Source organism: Culex pipiens, chromosome 2, assembly GCF_016801865.2.
Source record: "Culex pipiens pallens isolate TS chromosome 2, TS_CPP_V2, whole genome shotgun sequence".
In the NCBI taxonomy this organism is placed as follows: domain Eukaryota; kingdom Metazoa; phylum Arthropoda; class Insecta; order Diptera; family Culicidae; genus Culex; species Culex pipiens.
This window is the reverse complement of record NC_068938.1, coordinates 186,399,659-186,419,081: the sequence shown is the minus strand read 5'-3', so window position 1 is coordinate 186,419,081 and position 19,423 is coordinate 186,399,659. Positions and strand designations below refer to the sequence as shown.

Sequence of the window (19,423 nt, the reverse complement as noted above, 5' to 3'; positions counted from 1 at the left end):
ATAAATTAACCCAAAAATGATGAACTTCTCGTCACATGCAAACAATGATCGAGCTCGAACTGTCATAGCCCTGCGAAGTATGTTGGCTGACATATCGGGCGGTCAGTCAAAAAAAACCAGCTAGAAGTCGTCTGACAATAAAATTATGCTAGAAAGAGATAGGAAATCTGATGCAAACAAACGTCTAGCTGCCATGTAAACATACTTTTGTGTTGGAAAATTTCTGACTACCTTATATGCCGAATACAAATTTTAATGCTTTTAACTTTTTGTCGAGTATTTTGTATTCAAATATTCATCTATTTCCACAACAAAATCTAAATTTCCAAACAAAATTTGATTTGTTTTCAACTTTGGGAATTCCCGGGATAAAATTAAAAAAATCCCGGGATTCGGGAATTCCCGGTTTTGGAAAAATCCCGGGATTTTTGTCCCGGGAATTCCCGGGATGGACGCACTACTTGAAAGTCTCCTCGATAAAACATTCAAAAACTGGTCATTAAGAGAAAGCAAACAATCCCGGATAAGGGGGGTAAACTTTGCTAATTAAAATACTTCTTCACTGCTAGAAACAACTACGTTATGAATTTATAGTGAATTTGTGTGCCACTAAAGAGAAAAGTTGCGTGTTTTTCCGAGGAAGAAAACAATTACGCGCGAGGAAAACTTTCCCGGACTTTTGGCCGGAAGCTTGTTAAAAGTAGTTTTGTGCTCGACTTTTCATTGCGCGACAGAAATTAATTGTTTTTTAAGGCTTTCGGAATCAACGACCCTTGGGGCGACGGGGGAAACCACCTCTCTTAATGACATTTATTTCAATTTTTCAACCGTAAAATCTGCCACCAGTGGGCTTTCAGCAATAAATCTCTGCTGTTTTGTTGCTTTTTTGCCTAATAAGATCACACGGAATCGGTTAACATGCGTTCGGGGGCCCCGAGTCAGTCAGGCTTGAATGATTTGCAGTTGCATGTAAGCCAATATCATGCAACATGCAATCTCATGGGCCTTGCTAGAAGGACCCACAGAAAGGGGCAGGGTTCTTTAAGTAAGCCGACGATTGGAGGAGGTTGGCCTTTTCAAGCCACCTAGACAAGTTTCTAGTCATGCTACAGTTGTTGCTTTTTTTGCAAATTGCCTATGTCAGAAAGAGGAAGGCAAGGTGGCGCTTTTGGGTTACACTCAGAATATTTGATTTTTGAAATGAAATTCAATGATTATTTGAGGGTTAAATTAAAATAGATATATTTTTTTATGAAATAAGCATGATTTGTCATAATCAAACTTTTTCCCACATCCGAATGAGGAATTCTTAATTTATTTAAAAATTAATTCTGTTAAATTTGTGTATACACTAGAAAACTGGTCAAATTTATAAACGTTAGTATACAGGTAGTGCAATTAAGACAAAAGGGTAAATCTCTGCCAACTCACACAGCAGTTGCCCCGACCCCTCTTCGATTTGCGTGAAACTTTGTCCTAAGGGGTAACTTTTGTCCCTGATCACGAATCCGAGGTCCGTTTTTTTATATTTCGTGACGGAGGGGCGGTACGACCCCTTCCAGTTTTGAACATGCGAAAAAAGAGATGTTTTTCAATAATTTGCAGCCTGAAACGGTGATGAGATAGAAATTTGGTGTCAAAGGGACTTTTATGTAAAATTAGATGCTCGATTTGATGGCGTACTCAGAATTCTGAAAAACGTATTTTTCATCGAAAAAAAAAACACTAAAAAAGTTTTAAAAAGTCTCCCATTTTCCGTTACTCGACTGTAAAAAATTTGGAACATGTCATTTTATGGGAAATTTAATGTACTTTTCGAATCTACATTGACCCAGAAGGGTCATTTTTTCATTTAGAACAATTTTTTTCATTTTAAAATTCCGAACGGCCATGATCGATGACGACCAACTTTTTCAAAACTTTTTTTCGTAAAATCGCGATAACTCGTGATGTTTATAAGCAAATCCCTTATGTCTATATATCAATTTTTTTTTTGTAATTGTCTGCTCTACAACTTTGTAGAACATTGCTATACTCTAAAAAATAACCATGCAAAGTTAGAAAAAACACGAAATTTTAAATGAAAAATTTTGTTTTAAATGAAAAAATGACCCTTCTGGGTCAATGAAGATTCGAAAAGTACATTAAATTTCCCATAAAATGACATGTTCCAAAAATTTTTACATTCGAGTAACGGAAAATGGGAGAATTTTTAAAATTTTTTTAGTGTTTTTTTCGATGAAAAATACGTTTTTTCGGAATTCTGAGTACACCATCAAATTGGGCGTCTAATTTTACATAAAAGTCCCTTTGACACCAAATTTCTATCTCATCACCGTTTCAGGCTGCAAATTATTGAAAAACACCTCTTTTTTCGCATGTTCAAAAATGGAAGGGGTCGTACCGCCCCTCCGTCCTCAAAAAACGGATTCGTGATCAGGGACAAAAGTTACCCCTTAGGACAAAGTTTCACGCAAATCGAAGAGGGGTCGGGGCAACTTTTCCCGATTTCGTGTGAGTTGGTAGAGAATTACCCAAAATGTATTTTCCAACAAATGATGAAGTTTCGGAGTAAAACAGTTTAAGCAAATTAGAAGAGGCAACTTTTGGCTTTGTTGAAACTTAGGGTGATTCACGATTAAAATCTAACATTTAAATTTTTTCTCACAATCTACTATCTATTCTTCTACGTCGAATTTTTTCAATAGCATCAGATCAAACCCTCGAAAATCAGTTTTTTTTATTAACGTTACATTTCAGTTACAGAAAAAAAGTTGCTCTGAAATTGCATTTTTTAAACTCAAATATTTCGAAAAACGCATGACAATTCTTTAGCGCCTTGTTGCATTCGAAAAAAAGAGATCTAGTACTTAAAACGCTGAAAAAAATCAGGGCTTTTCATTTTAAACTCGAAATATCTTAGCTTCTAAAAGTTTTATTTTCAATGAAAAAAAGTATGGGACCACCCTAACGAAATTCGAAAACTATCCGATCTTCACAGCAAAAAAAAAAGGTTGAATTTTGGAATGTTGAAAATTTGGTTGGTTGATTAATACCCATTTTTTGAGTAATATTACTGAATAAATGTGTAAAAATGTGAACCTGATGAATATTCACCCATTGTTTTTGACACAAAATCTGTCACCATTTCCTGATGAATATAACCTTTTTTTTCTGTGCACTGATTCTGAATATGCCCTCAGAATTGAGCCAAAGAGTCATAATATCGATTTTTGGTCATGTTTCGGGTTTCTATGTAAAATAAACATATACACTAGTGTGCCCAGAAAAAATGACCCCCTGCTCCACAAGCGGAAAACGGTTTTTTGGGTTATTTTAAGCATCTGTGTAAATTTTGAGCGAAATTGGATGAGATTAACCCATTGATAACCGAGCCCAAAGTTGGCGAAAAAAATGTTTTTCATACAAAAATGACTTTTTTAAATCGCTAATAACTTTTTAGGATCGAGTTTTACAGCTTTAGTATGTTCTACAAAGTTGTAGATCATTAAATTTCCAATGAGAATCTCACTTTTGAGAATATTTGGATGGAAGTAGCGCACCGTGCAGACCAAACCGTAAGAAACTTGGGTTTTCCATACATTTTTTCGATTTTTCCCATACAAACTTCACCTCCGAGTATCAATGGGTAAATGATGACCGATTTTGCTCATATTTGGCCCAGAGTCTTAAAATAGGTCAAGGAACAATATTCAGCTTGTGGAGCGAGGTTTTGAAAAAAAGTCCCATATTCTGGGCACCCTAATATACACCCATTGAAACCCAAAATAAGACAAAAATCGGTATTTGCGGACTGATGTAGATTGTCTTGACGAGGGAATTTCAAGTTGCAGGTGGATCTGTAGGAAAAATAAATGATGCTCGGAAAACAATTTCCGATTTTTGTATTTCACATTTCTCACTTCTAGATGAATTTCCTTTTTTTTAATTTTGAAATTTTTGAATAAAATTTAGGGGACTAAAACGTATCTTTCAAGCTTGAGATTAGGTTAGTGGAAAACCTGGTACCAGAAGAATGTTTTTTTTTTAAATTGTGAATTTTGAAAAAAATCAAAAATTATGTCATTTCTTTCAAATGGTTTGTTGAAGCAAAATAAAATTTGCAATCAAAAATTTCTCTGTACAATATTATTTATGTTTTTTGATTAAGTGCTTTCAAGTGGTTACGTAATCAAAACAGATTTAAGAAAACCTAAGAATATTTCTTCACAATTTTCTATTTAGACTTTGTTGTTCGGACCAGGTTAACCAGGTTGGCACAGAAAAAAAACTTAGTCTGGAAGAAACATTATATTATATAATCTTTAATAATTTTTAACTTATCACTAAAAAAATCTGATTTATTTGGCAACTGCTGGTTGCTGAAATCATAGATTATAATAATAATATTTAGTCTATGCTGAAATACAGCCTTTAAAAGTTAAATTTTGTGTGAAAAGGGTTTTCCCTGTGTCATAAAATTGGCCTTCCTTTTTTGACTCGAAATTTCTCGGAAACTATATGTTTGACCATTATGCTTATTTAATTAAAAAAGATTTTAAAATGTTAGAATCCAGGGTAACCCTTTTAAAGTTTTATTTCTCAATTTAAAAAGTTGTATTTGATTTATTTATTTAAAGACAATTTCACGAATTTTAATTTTTTATCAATTTTTAACTCGCAATTTATCGTAATTATAAGTTTAAATTTCGATGAATTGCGTGTTTTCTAGCAGTGCTCAAAAAAAAAAAACATACGGAAAATTATTTAAGGACAAAAGGATCCAATTTCAGGTTATCTTTTCTTTATGAAGATTATTTTTAAAGGCAAAACTTGAACAAATTCAAATGAATAGAAAAAATAACTTTAAACGCTAATGATGAAAAAAGGTATACTTTATTGACAAAATAAAATGAAACGTCAATTTCGATTGTAAATTTGATAAATAACTTTAATTGTTTTTCGAAATTTCATTTGACTTATTTTTTATTTTATACAAAAATCACATTTTTTCAAATGGACTTTCCTTTGGATCTGATCAATTTTAAACAATTGCGCAGAAGTTTTTTTTGAGTCTCCTTAAACGATGGTTTTGATTTTACGCAGGTGCTGGTTTTAGTAACAAATTTTGCTGTTTTTTTTTTTTTGAGTAATTCACATTTGATCACTAAAAGTCGGATTCTCAAAATCTGTTTATGTTATGAAAAATCAAAAGTCCGTACCTCGAGAGGAGGTTTTTTCATTTTAAGGCTTAGTCGCTGGAAATCATTTTTTTTTATTCAGAAAGACGGAAAACCAAAAAAGCAAAAAAAAAAATGATATTGACTAACTTTACTAGATTTATTTTTTATCATAAAAGCATTGCAAATCAAGTTGCAAGTTTTTATCTCCACCCCACTTTAATATTTCTTCAAAAATACAGGTGGCAAAACAAATTACTGCTGATAATTTAAATTTCTATTGAAAAAACTTGTACAATTGATTGTAAATTATAAAAAAAAACATTGTATACCATTTGTTTTCGTATGTTTATAAAAATGGGACACTTTTATACACGTTTTTTTATTTTATTTTTGATGTTTTGATCACTAATTTGAAAAAAAAAACTTAAAAACTAACGAAAAATTTGTTTTCATGATTTGATTGATATTTAGCAAAATTTTGGTAGTAGCATTAAATAAAGCGATTTGTGATACTTTTTGCGTTACAATTTCTGATTTTGTGCTTGAAATTTGCAATATCTTTTTTTGATAATTGAAATCGTTGATTTTAATTAATTGATTTTGAAATTGTTGATTTTAATAATTCGTTTCCATTTTTAAATATTCATTTAATTTTTCCATTAATTTTCGACCCCAAAACATCTTGTAAAATTTTCTTCAATTTTCTATTATTTATTATTGTTGATGCAACTTTTCGTAACTGAAATTTTGGATGGAAAAAAATAAGGATTTTTTTACATAATTTCAAATGCTATCCGATAAAACATATTTTTTCAATCTACAATATCTTGGAAACTATTGCTCTAATTTTCAATGTCAGGGTATGAAACTTTTGTTAAATTTGATATATTTTGACAAATATTTTATCAAGATTTTAAAAATCAAGACTAATATTTCAAAAGGGATATGGTATTGTGAAATTGGCTTTTCCTTTTGTTGAAATTATGTAAACAAACTTGTTAAAGATTCACATTCACAACATTTAATGTAGTTATATCAGAGTGCATTTCATCACAACTTCACCAAATTTCTCCGTAACTGAGCAGACGGAAATAACTTGGGAATAACATTTTTTGTTATTTGAAAATACTAGGTCAATAACATTTTATGTTATTTATAACAAGATTTGTTATTCGCCGTTATGATTTTTTTGTTATTGGATTGTTATTGTAATAACAGACTTATCACATTTTTAGTTATTCTTCGAACAAATATTAGTTATTATTTTTTGTTATTTTAACAACTAATCCGATCATCTCAATAACAGTTGGAGGTATTCTTCCACAACAAAAAATGTTATTTCAAAGTTGTTTTGACTTTCAACTAATATCAGACTAATAACAAAATTTGTTAGGATAACCTAATCTGTTATTAAACCCTTATGCAAAAATTGATTTTTCAAGAAGATTCCATAACAGTTTCTGTTATTTTAACAGTATTTGTTATTGAAATGTCATGAATTTTGTTATTACCGCCTGCCCTGGTAGGCGGAGGTGCCACTTGCGTGACAACATGCACGAAGAAAAAAAAAACAAACAAACAAAACGCGCGCCATTTATTTTGTTTTCACTGCCAATTTTTCATCCAAGAACCCAGCACAACAGGGCTAGATACAACATGCAGTGCACACTTTGGGTCTGGGATGGCAAGCAAACGCGCCGCCGCCAAAGACTCTTTCGCAGGTACTATGGCAATTTTTGCAGACAGCTCGTTGTTGCACGAAAAAGGGGATTTTCAATCAGTGGGCCGGGTTGACATCCAGCCCCCCTTTTTTTTGTTAGTCGTGTTGTGCGTGGCCGATCGTGTCTAGTTTTGGGTGTTGATGCACTGAAGTTTCGAATTAGTTTATACATTTTTATGTTAAATTTGAAAAATATTTATGTTTATTTCAGAAAACTTTAAAATTCTGTCTACATTTTATTTTCGTCAAATTTTTTAGTTTTTAATTTTTTGTTGAGTTACTTTTTTCAGAATATTTAATTTATTTTTATGATTTTTCTATTTGGTAGTGATGTTTTTTTTCTAAACTTGTGTGTACTTTATCTATTTTTGAATTATTATCAGAAAATTTCCCGATTCTGCTCCTTTCCGTGCCTTTTATTCGGTGGCATGTTATTGTGCCAATATCGTGATTGGCGCGCCAGAGTGGTAAACAAATCGAAGCCGACACCAAACGCTAAACTAAACACCACCGCCAGGGTTTTTGCTCATTTTGGGAGGCGTTTTCGGTGGGTTGTGTCCCGGCGTCGTCATTTGATCACTTTAGCATGCTTTTAGTAGCGGGTGTACCGGGAGGGGGGAGCGACTAAATTATGCAAGAAACGTGTCATTAAGTCTAAACTTGAGGTGCTCTCTCTGCTCTGTTGGCTTCGCAAGTAAATACCGATGCTCTTAACAGGCTGGTAATTACCCGCCGCCGTGGTCCCTTGGGGACAACACCTGAGTTGGTAAAGCATTGAGTTGGGTTGGGTGGTGCAAATTTTCGATTAGACGACAACGGCGCGACGTTCGCCAAGTCGCCGAAAGGTATTTACAGTGAGATGTAATTTTCCACCGTGAGTTGGCTATTTAGAGTTAAATTTAGTTACGGGGGAGATTCGGCTGATGGCGATGGCTAAAGGTTAAGGGTTACTTATGGACTCATTACTAAGGGGAGTAATGAAGTTTATCCAATGTTGGTTTTAGATTTTATGAGTTCTGGCAATCTTGAAAATAAAATTAAGTAACTTGAAGAAAATAATATATTTGATATATTTCAATGACAAATGACCATCATTTTTGTTTTGAATTTAATAAATCTATTTGCAACAATGTTGCAATATTTTTACAACAAAAATGTAACACTAAATGTTGTTATGTTCAAATTACTCCCATCGCCAACAACCTGCTGCCATCCTGGCAGAGTAACAAGACCATAACATTGATTGATGGCAAATTCCGCCAATCAAGCTCACTTCCATAAAAATGAAAGAAAAAAATCCTCCTGAACAGGTACACAACCAATTTAATTCCCAAACCCCGACAATGCCCAAACCACACTTGTTACACTTACACTTGGCCGGGTTGGCTATCATTATCGCGTGCCTCTTCTTCATCTGGTCGGAGTCCATTGAATGTTGGCCCCGTCAAAGTTTAACAACAAAATTACGGGTCCCGTCAGCTTTTGGATGGGTTGAGCTGCTAACCCCTTCGAAAACAAAACGCGCTCGACAAATAGCTCCACTCTCTCTAAACTAAAACCAATGATGGCCCGGTCATGCAAACTGGCAATTACCTGAACTTGCCTCCCCTTTCCTCTGTTGGAGGTGCCTAACCTGGGCTAACATTGTTGAATTCTTAGAATGACTCTTTGAAAATCATATCAAATCATAAATTTAAAAAGAATAATTGTAAATAAGGCAATAGGTAGCGATTTTCTTAAAAAAATAAATGACATTTAGAAATTGGTCACCCTATCGTCCCAGCTGACTCTAAACCCACCCTATTTACAACAAAGTACTGAAAACCAGCCTAAGTACACACAACCACTAAACCCACCGTACAATTTATTCAAGTGCGCCAATTTGAGCCTGAGCAGTTTGACTTACCGTCAATTTTGAGCGTGCCCCCCTGGACGATGGAGAAGCGCGCCCCGAGGGCGGTGATGTCGGTGCCGTTCTTCTTCCAGTAGATCTTCGGGCTGAAGGGGCCCGAGCCGCGGCACGGCAGCATGGCCACACTGCCGCGGGGCAGCGTTTGGTTGGCCGGGACCACCTGCAGCAGCGGCGGCGGGCTGCTGTCGAACGAGCTGGTGACCTGGATCGGGGGTTGAATAGAAGAGATTTTGTACAAAATGTTTGAAATTCTCAATTCTGAGTTTTTAGAAATTAGAGTATTTATCTTTTGTAAATTATTTAGCTGTTCACGCTTGTTTTACGCTTTTAAATACAACAACTAAAAACAAATGTCTTCAAATAATCAAGATTTATAATCATTTCATTTTATTTTATCAATATTGAAATCAATATCAATAATAATGATTTTTTTGTGAGATGCCATAAGATGTCTGAAGATATTTTATGATGAATTAATAGACATGTTCAGACTTGATGAGAGATTGCAAAATAAGTGCTTGAAAATCAGTTCTTTTTGTTTTTCATTGTGCACGCAGAAAAATAAGGCATATTTTTTTTTTTTATTTGAAAATCAAGATTTTTGTTGAATCAACGCTAAACGTCAAAGTAACTTTTTCAAAACAAAAAAAAAAATATGTTGAATTGAGAAAATCAAGGTTTGTTTCATCGCAAAATCGGCGTTGATTACATTCAACAAAAAAATTGTTGAATCAAACCTCGTACAGGCTGATTCTACAAAAAATTTCTCTGTGTGTAATAAAATAATTAAGTTCTAATTGCTTTAAATAAGTAGACCAATGCCAATTTTATTTCTAGTTTTTTCTCCTTTCAGAAAATCTTTCCAAAATCGAAGGAAAAACAAATCATTGCTTAACAAAATTTTCATCGAAGGCCTTGTAAAATCAATTGCTTACTGCTTAGAATGCATTGTATAACGTTAATTATTTTTTAATTTCGAAACCACAAATCGAAATCGGACTTAAACTCAGGGTGTTGAAAATTTCTACTTTGAAGGCTACGTAATTTAAGCACGATGCATTTTCTGAAGTAACGTGTTAAAAATTTGTATTCAAATTTACATTTATAAATATGTCGATGAAAGTGTGTTGCGATTTGGTGATATTTTTGCATATTATTCTAGTAGCCTTCTATCTGATGGGGAAGTAAAACGTCGGCCCATTTGCTTAAAAGAGAAACTTGGCTTTTTTAGTAGTAATCTAAAATTGGAATTGTGGAATCGTTAATACTGCAGATGAAAATTCATTTAAATTTTGACAAAATTATCGCTTTGATTTTTTTATGTGTCTTGGACTATTACCTGGTATAAAATTAATTAAAAGTTTTTTTCTCGACTCTCGGGCAAAAAAGGAGAAATGTATTGAAAGTTATCATAATTGCAAAGTAAACTATACAAAGCATTCTTTTTTTAATACATAAATTAAAAAAAAAAAAACAATATAAGAAATAAGCTTTTTATCATTGTAACATTGACAGAATGATGAAAAAAGTAACAAAGATTTCAACGAAATTGTTTAATTGCTCAATGTTTTTAATATTAATTCAAATTATTGTAGTTTTGTTTTAAAATAAAAGAATTGTTCTAAACAGAGAGGCCTGAAATTATGTTTTAAAGTAAAATATTTTGGAATCAAATATGTGAATCTAAAGTTGTTATTCGATAAAATTACCGTCAGACGATAACGATAATGGCTATCGTTATCGTTATTTCGATAATTTTATCGGCAATAATTTTCGATTATGGACGATAACTAATTTTTTGAATCTTTCTAAAATCGATTAATTCAACCATATCATGATAAAATTTTAATGCTTTTTTAAGAAAATGTTTTTTGAAAATGTAGTAAATTTCAAATTTATAATACATAAAATTAAATTAATTAAACTGCTCATAACTAAAAACATAATATTTTTTCAGTGTAGTATAGTAACCTGGATAGTAAATTAGCTTATATCTATAAGCCCATACATCCAATCGAAATTGGACGAGCTTTCCGGTAAATATATTTTCGAGACTGAACAATCAAGTCTGTTATATAGAAATGGTCAAAAATATCAAAAAAACTATTTTTTCAACATTTTTAGTTTAAAAACCGCTGCAACTTCACTAAGATTGGACTAAGGACAATGATCAGTATGGAGACTTTTATGTAAAATTGTCTGGAGAATCTACTCTCATATTCGGTTTTTGAAAATTTTAATGTTTGAAATTGCTGTTGTTTGGAATTGCTCTATGTAACGTCATGATTCGAAATCCGGACACTTAGCAGCATATCATTTTTGTTATAGCTGGCAAAAAATCATGCAATAAGTAGGAAATGTAGAAATATCATAAGGATGTAGAATAAACAGACAATTTCAAGAAAATACATGCAAAATATGTCTTTTCAAACATTTTTTCATCAGAATTTTAAAATTAAAATGACTTGTTGTGCTTCGAATCCCGGACACTGATAAAAGCTGATTCGAAATCCGGACACTTTTGCTTCGAATTCCGGACACTCGATTTTACTTATGAATCGCACAAATTTGGACTGAAATGTTATTGAATGGAATTCTTTAGGTCTCAAATAAGCTGTTAACATCAAAACAATCGATAGTTTATATAAAAATTTGCTAGAATTTAAGAAAATCAAAACCATAAATTTCTGCTGTGCCTTCTCGGTGCTTCGAACGCCTATGAAATATTTCAAGCGAAATGTTTCGCATTTTTGGTAAACTTATAATTTTATTGTATTTAATTGTTTTGGCATTAACTACAGCGTTCAAACAAACTTTAAATGAAAGTTGATGTTGGAATTCATCAAATGACACAGTTTTGACATTCATAATTCGAACTTATATCCAAATAATTGATGAAACAAGATGAAGTGTCCGGGTTTCGAAGCGTCCGGGAATTCGAATCATGACGTTACTCATTTTTCACAAAATGCCGTTTTTTTTCGAAAGTACATACTCAAATTTTCCAAATTTGCTATATGGGTACTAAACAAAGCTAATTGTTTTATGCTTTTTTAAATTTTATTGTAATTTTTTGGGAAATCACTAAAATATTCACAAAATGCCGTATTTTTTCATAAATTTCTCATATTTTTAAAGTTTTGTATACCTTTTTATTTTTCTTTCAATTTTTTGAAAAATACAAAATTTTTCACAAAATATCGTATTTTTTCGAAAATACTCAAATTTTCCAAATTTGCAAAAAGAGTATCAAACGAAGCGAAAATTTGTGTGCCTATTCATTTTTTTTACACTTTTTTGAAAATACTATTTTTTTTACAAAATATTTTTTTGAAAATTTAAATTTTTTCACAAAATATCGTATTTTTTTAAAATACATACTCAAATTTTCAAAATTAGCAATATGGGTATCAAACTAATTGAAATTCTTTATTTTTTTATTGAATTACAGTTTTATTTGGAAAATACCAAAAAAATCACAAATTATCGATTTTTTCGAAAATACTAAATTAACGCGTATTCAAACGAAGCGAAATTTTGCATGCCACATACATACAATCAAATTATGTGTGCTTCATATAAATTTGTTTACTTATTTGATACCCATATTGCAAATTTAGAAAATTAGAGTATTTTCGAAAAATACGGTATCATGTAAAACTTTTAGTTTTAAAAAACTCTAATTATGTGAAAAAGCAAGCAAAATTTCTTTTTTTTCAGCAAATTTTGAGAGCTTGAGTATTTTCGAAAAAGTACGATATTTTGTGAAAATTTTATTTTTTTTACCAAAAAAAAAAAAACTAATAAAGTGAAAAAGTAAACAAAATTTTGCTTCGTTTGATACCCATAATGCACATTATTAAAATTTAAGTGTTTTCGAAAAATATGGTATTTTGTGAACAATTTTGAGTACAAAAAGTTTGTTTTTGACAGCTTTATATTTACGTAAGATGATTTACCAGATTTCTACCACACTGAAAAAAATATTCTGTTTTCAGTTATGAGCAATTTAAACATATATCAGTAAGCCCATGTATCCAATTGAAAAGCTGTCAAAAGCAAATTTATGGGAAATTGGACGAGCTTTCCGGTAAAAATATTTTCGAGACTGAAAAAGCAAGTCTGTCATATAGAAAATGCCAAAAACCACCTAAAAAGCTTTTTTTTCACCATTTTTATTTTTAAATCCGCTGTAACTTCGCAAAGATTGGACATAGGACAATGGTCAATATGGAGACTTTTGTGTAAAATTGTCTGGAAAATCGATTCCCACTATCGGCTTTTGAAAATTTTGACAGTTTTAGAAAATGATTTTTGTATTTTTTTAGGAGAGACATACCATCCTGCATTGTTCGTGAGTCTTTTTGTAACATTTTAGGCTATTTCCTCAAAAATTTTGAGCAAAAAAATCGTGACATCACCATCAAATTTAACTTTTAAACTTAAAAACTGAAAAATCGCATAGAAGTGGCGTGTATTTTTGTTTCACTGTATTTTTCTTCAGAAAGCCCGTCGAATTTCCTACAAGTTGGTCCTTGATCACTTTTTGATACGATGCAACGACTTTGAGTTACAGTCATTTTTAAATTACAAAATACAAAAATATTTAAATTACTTACGCCCTTCTCAAATGTCATTTTCGAGTACAATTGGCTCCATATACACAAAAATGGCTTATATAGGCCTAGGATAACATGTCTACAAAGTTTCATTGAAATCGGAGAGGGTCGGGTACAAAAGTACCAGAAAAATTCCTGATTTGAGATGGAATTTCTCTGTGTTTTTTTCTTTTCAAATCTTAATTTAATTCTTGAATGATCAAGTTTGGTAAGATGACTAAAATAATTAAGAAAAATTCCACCAACCTGCAGATACGCCCTGCTCGTCGTCGACCCGGCCACACTTAGCGCCGAGCACACAAAGTACCCGTCGTCCTCCTTCTGGGCACCGCGCACCTGCAGCGAACCCTGGCTGGAGATGTGCACGCTGCCGTAGGTGTTGTTCGGGAACATGAGCACCTGTGAGCCCTCCTTGGTCCAAAACACCGACGGGGGTGGATTCCCCGAGGCGGTACACTTGAAGGTGGCCACTCCGTTCAGATTCGTGCGCTGGTCCTGCGGCTTGATGATGAACGTTGGAGGTGCTGGAAATAGAAAAGAGATTTATATTTAGAAAAAGAGTCGACAATTTCGAAATTAAAAGGAATTTCAGCTGTTCCAGCTAATCGATTTGTCAACTCGACTTGGGAAACAGAATCCAATTTCTCACTGTTGTACAAGAAATTGTCCACGGCCATCGATCGAACCGGAATAAATGGCCTGTTCGATTGCTTGTAGCAATTTTTTCACTCTTTGCTCGTCTGTGTTTGGGTAGTACGAAGCAGTAAAAAGCCACAGTTTTTCATGTACTATTTTTTGTGTGAGCCGCAGTTATCGTAGTCACAACAAACCACCATGTTCTGGAGGGAAGAAAAAAAGGATGCAAGGAAGAGCTGGTATGTGTTCTGCAACAACTCTCGAAACTGTCGTCCACTATCAATAAATTATAGCAGAATGCATGGGAGCAGTTCTCTGGGAAATAAATTTATCTAAAATTTTAAACATTTAATAATTTCATTAGAGTAAAGCAGATTAGAAGTAGAAGTAGAAGTAGAAGTAGAAGTAGAAGTAGAAGTAGAAGTAGAAGTAGAAGTAGAAGTAGAAGTAGAAGTAGAAGTAGAAGTAGAAGTAGAAGTAGAAGTAGAAGTAGAAGTAGAAGTAGAAGTAGAAGTAGAAGTAGAAGTAGAAGTAGAAGTAGAAGTAGAAGTAGAAGTAGAAGTAGAAGTAGAAGTAGAAGTAGAAGTAGAAGTAGAAGTAGAAGTAGAAGTAGAAGTAGAAGTAGAAGTAGAAGTAGAAGTAGAAGTAGAAGTAGAAGTAGAAGTAGAAGTAGTAGTAGAAGTAGAAGTAGAAATAGAGTTGCAAATTAAAATAATTTTCCGAAGAATTCTTCGTTGAAATACGCCGGACAGTAAAACTTCTCTCCCATTTTTTTCATACGTCCTCGAGACCATCTCGAAAAGGTCGTAAAACTTGGGGCGCTTCGGACCTGGTCCGGCGAGACTGTGTGCCCATGACCGTAGCGCCGGGACAACTTGGGCCGGCCGGTCGGTTTGTTTGGGTAATGTTTTAGTCTTTTTTTTTCTTACTTTTACGATGATGACAAACGGCGGCAGGACAGAGAGTCATAAAAACTGGACACCAGAAGAGTTGCACGGAACAGTGCATAAAGATGTGCAATGTCCTGCGAAAAAGGGACCGTGGAGGTCGGTTTTATGGGGGTTTGTTTTGGGGAGTGAAGTGTGCCACGGGGAAAGTTGTTAAAGTTATGGATCAATTACTAAAATTGATGATGAGAATCGATTTTCTGAAATTTTACAGTAAGAAATTCCTTTAAGTTTTTCATCTAAATTTTAATTACCTTCCTTCCAAGTAACAGTTAATTGCCTGCCCTCGTGGGACATCCCGTAATCCGGAAGGGATCTCTTGCCCTTTTCTTCCCAGAAGCTAGGATAACGAGCTGTTTGCTTAGGACGCATTCCGGGTCGAACAGCTTCCGGGCCCAATTTACAACTCCAGACGCTTTGTCCACGCAAACAAAGAGCAAAGATTTCCGAATAAAGGAAACAAAAAGTGTCTCCCCCCCCGCTTCACGGTCAGCGGAGCAATGGATCCCTTTCGGTTGAAAATTTCAAGAGAATTGTCATTGTCATGGGGATCAGGTAGGTTTCCCCCCCTTCCACGCCATCAGACGCCATTGGGTCCAAATTTGGTAATTTCATTAAATTTTCCATTAGTATGATAAATGTGTCTCCAGTTTCACGGTGACACGCCCCACGATGAAGAGACTGGGCCGCGGCCATGGTCCAGAACAGAAAAAAAAATCAAAAACAAAAAAACGGGGTGCCTCCAGAGTCGGCAAAGAACAATCGAAAAGAAAGCGTCCCGTGTGGAAGTTGGCCGCGAGGGAAAAACTGAAAATTGTCCTGCCACTCGATTTTTCAATATTTAGAAAGGGTGTATTACGGAAATGTAATCAAATAAAAAAGAAACAGCTTAGATGTTACATCATGAAAATCTAGAATCTAACTAAAAAAGAACTTATTTAAAAAAAAAATTGTAGTATCTAATAATTAGCAGAATTATCGCCTTAAATTAAAAAAACCCAAAAAAAAATTTTGCTTATTTTTTAAAAACCCGTTGAAGAATACCTGGAGAAACCATGAAGAATACCTGGTTCAGTCTATTTGTCTACTTTTTAAGTGTCCCAACATTTCATAATAATGTTTGTACCACAAGTGTTGCATCATGTTGAATTCAAAGATTATTACTTCGAATTCTTAGATTTTTTTTGCGTTAGCATAACTGTAATCATACCTTAAGAATTATGTAACACTTTTTCTGACAAATCTATAATGATTTGATAAATTTAGATTATCATTTTTTTAGCATTTAAAAAATGTGGCTTTTAAAGAACATTAGAGACTAACATTCGAAAAAGTCTAATGTTCTGAAAATTCATTCCAAATTTTTCGTCATTTGACACCGCTTATGATAAATATTAGGAATGTTTGTATGTCATTATGATGCTTTGTTTATATTTTACCAACAATTTAATTTTCGAAAAAAATATACTGCTTAATAATTTATATTTCAAAATTATTAAATTAAAATACATTAAATTCGAAGACATTTTTTTTTCCTGAATTCTTACATTTTCTTTTTGTTTTATGATCATATATTAATTATACTTTAGTTTCGAACTTTTGATTATTATAATTTTGTGAAAATCCTTCCCAAATTATATAATTTGTTTAACTTTTATATTCCAAATTATTGAATTTTTCGCAATTAAAATTAGGGTACTTTGAAAAAACTTATTATATTTTGGTTGAAATTTCAAAAAAACAAATCTTTTTTTTGTGAAAACAAATTAAACATTTCGCGAAAAATATGTAGAATTGAAAAAGAAAAATAATAAATATTTCGTGAATTCTTAAATATTCAGATTTTTACGAATAGCATAACTGTAATCATGCCTTAAAAAACCTTTTTGCTCCGAACTTATGATAATCAGAATTTTGTGAAAAATTCTCAAATTTCAGATTTAAATCAAAATTATTCAAATTGTATTTGAAATGTTGAAGAACATCTTTTCAAGAGTAAAATATCATATGTGTTGGCGAAAGTTTCTTGAATATCGTGATTTATAAAATGATTATTAATTTTTGAAATTGATGTTTCATGTTTCCAGAAATAAAAGAAAACATTATTTGGACTTTTAAAATTAGACTATAAGTTATCAAGATTTTGTAAGTTGAAAAATAAAAGTAAATCAAGCGACAGTCAGAAAAAACTTACATGTCATAAAATAAGCTTGTTGAAAAAAGAAAGAAATTTCCTTTACTAAATATTATGGTTAGAAGTATTTTTCTTTCTATCTTTTCTCAAATGCTTACAAATTTAAATAAAATATTCCGAAACCAAAATGCTTGAAAATGTTTAAATAATGCCGTCCATTTAAATTCATCAATATATTTAGCAAAATTGAAAAAAAACAATCATTTTTTTGAATTGAACTTTAACTAAAACTTAAAAATATATTTATTTTCGAGCAAATACTTTTCTGAGGAATGGAAATAAATAATTTGAACTTTACCGAAGGCACCAAATCAATCAGCAATCCATTCTTTATGATATAAATATTTAAATAACTTTGAGAAAATCCAGAGAAATTTCCGAAAACCTGGAAACAAATTCTTAGTTATTCGTATCACCAAATTAAAAAAACTACCTATTCAAAACTATTGTGCATCTTAATATTTTTTTAGCAAGTTCAGCTAAAATTTTGTTTGGAATTAAATAGATTTGTGTATTACCATTCTCACCGATTAAATTGGGACGAGTGATAAAAAATCTCTGCCGAACTCTAAAAAACCAATGACTAAAAGTTTGTTTGAATTTCAAGTCCCAAATATTAGGAGAAGGGGGTTGACAACTAGAGGGTTTAGGAGAAATCTTAAAAAAATCTTTTGTTATTTTTGTTTCGTTATTAGGCCGATGCAAATATTTAAAAAAGTTTTTGTCCCTCGGCCCTGACCGAGGTCAAGGGGGGGCAAAAAAATAAAAAAATATAAAAATTTAAATAACAAGCCATAGTTTTCACAATTAAATGAAAAAAGTGTTTTAAAATGCATTTTACACTAGTTCAGTTGTTTTGCAATCATTAGTTTTCAAAAAATCTAAGACCTGACAAAAAAAAACAAAAATTGTATCGAAAAAAAAGATTTTGCATCGAAAATTTTCAAAAAATCTTAAGATTTTTTAATAAACCCAAACATGCTAAAAATGATTTTAAATGCAGAAGAATGTATTTTAATTTGATTTCAGTTGGTTGCACTTGAATTTTCATTGAAATTTTGAAGTTTATTGTAAAAATATTTTTTTTGCCCCCTGATTTTTCGGGCCAATTTTGAAGGGGGGGGGGGTGACAAAAACTTTTAAAAATATTTGTACCAGCCTTATTCTGCACTACTTAAATTAAAATGTTTTCACAATGATTATTAAATATGATCAACTGCACAAAGTGATATTTTGTCAGAGAATATACTTGTGAAATAATATTTCTTCCCGGAAATCTAAAAATTGATTAATTGTCTTTTTTTTAAATAATTATCGCTAATGAGCAAAGAGGGAGTCTTTAAAATTGCTCAAAGATAAAAAAATCAAAATAAAAACAAAGTGTGATTAAACTTGAATTGCAATTTGTAATCTACTTCTATTAAAATCCAGTGCCCTTCCAAAATGTTACCTCCCCACGGTCAGTCGAACCGGTCATCATCCCGTGGCATATCGCTCGGGGAAGGTTTTTGTTTTCGTAAACGCAAAAACAATGCCCGTTCCCAATTGGAGTCCCGTTCTGGCGGCCAGGACTTCCACGGTCCTGGACGGTTGTTGGTCAGCAGGGTCCCCCCGCCTCCTGTGGTGGCACCCCAGTGGCGATCGAATTTGCTGCGCACGAAAACTCTGTTGACATTTTGGGTTTTTTTTCGTTTTTTTTTTAACTCGACTCGTTTGGAATTCATGCTGCTGTTTTAGTTTCCTGGCTGATAGTTGTGTATTTTTGGCACGAGACGTTTACCTTTTGAGAGGAGTTTTTTTTTGTTGCACTCAGTTCATTTGTTCAGTTTAGATTGGGAGTGGAAAAAAGTACACTCTTAAATGAAAGTAGGAATAATCTGAAGCATACTGAATTTAACTGAAAATTTGTATATTTTATAATCTAGAACATTTGGAATAGTTTGAAAATTTCAAACAGATTTGACGTTTAAAATTACTAGAAAATCTTAAACAGCATGAATGTTTGAAAAACGTTTTAAATTACCTACAAGTTTTCTACAGACCAGTTTTTGTTCAAATCCATTTCAATTTAAGAGTGTACTCGACTCCAAAACGCTCTCGACCCGATAAGTGCAGCACACAGAGGTCTGCAGAGTCCGGAAAACACGAACGGTAGTTGTTAAATTGCTTGTTACCGTCGTTCCGTCCATGTCCCGGGTCCCATCTTCTGGAA

General features: G+C 32.6%; 1 protein-coding gene across 3 annotated transcripts in view; it reads right to left on the bottom strand.

The window, feature by feature from the left end:
- LOC120419314 (roundabout homolog 2-like) overlaps window positions 1-19,423 on the bottom strand; it is a 459,035-nt gene that overhangs the window by 39,591 nt on the left and 400,021 nt on the right. For all 3 annotated transcript variants that reach the window (XM_052708075.1, XM_052708076.1, XM_052708077.1), the window contains exons 6-7: window positions 13,681-13,958; window positions 8,810-9,017 (exon numbers count right to left, since the gene is read on the bottom strand). In XM_052708075.1, the coding sequence (XP_052564035.1) occupies window positions 8,810-9,017; window positions 13,681-13,958 (486 nt within the window). The remainder of the gene's footprint in view (window positions 1-8,809; window positions 9,018-13,680; window positions 13,959-19,423) is intronic.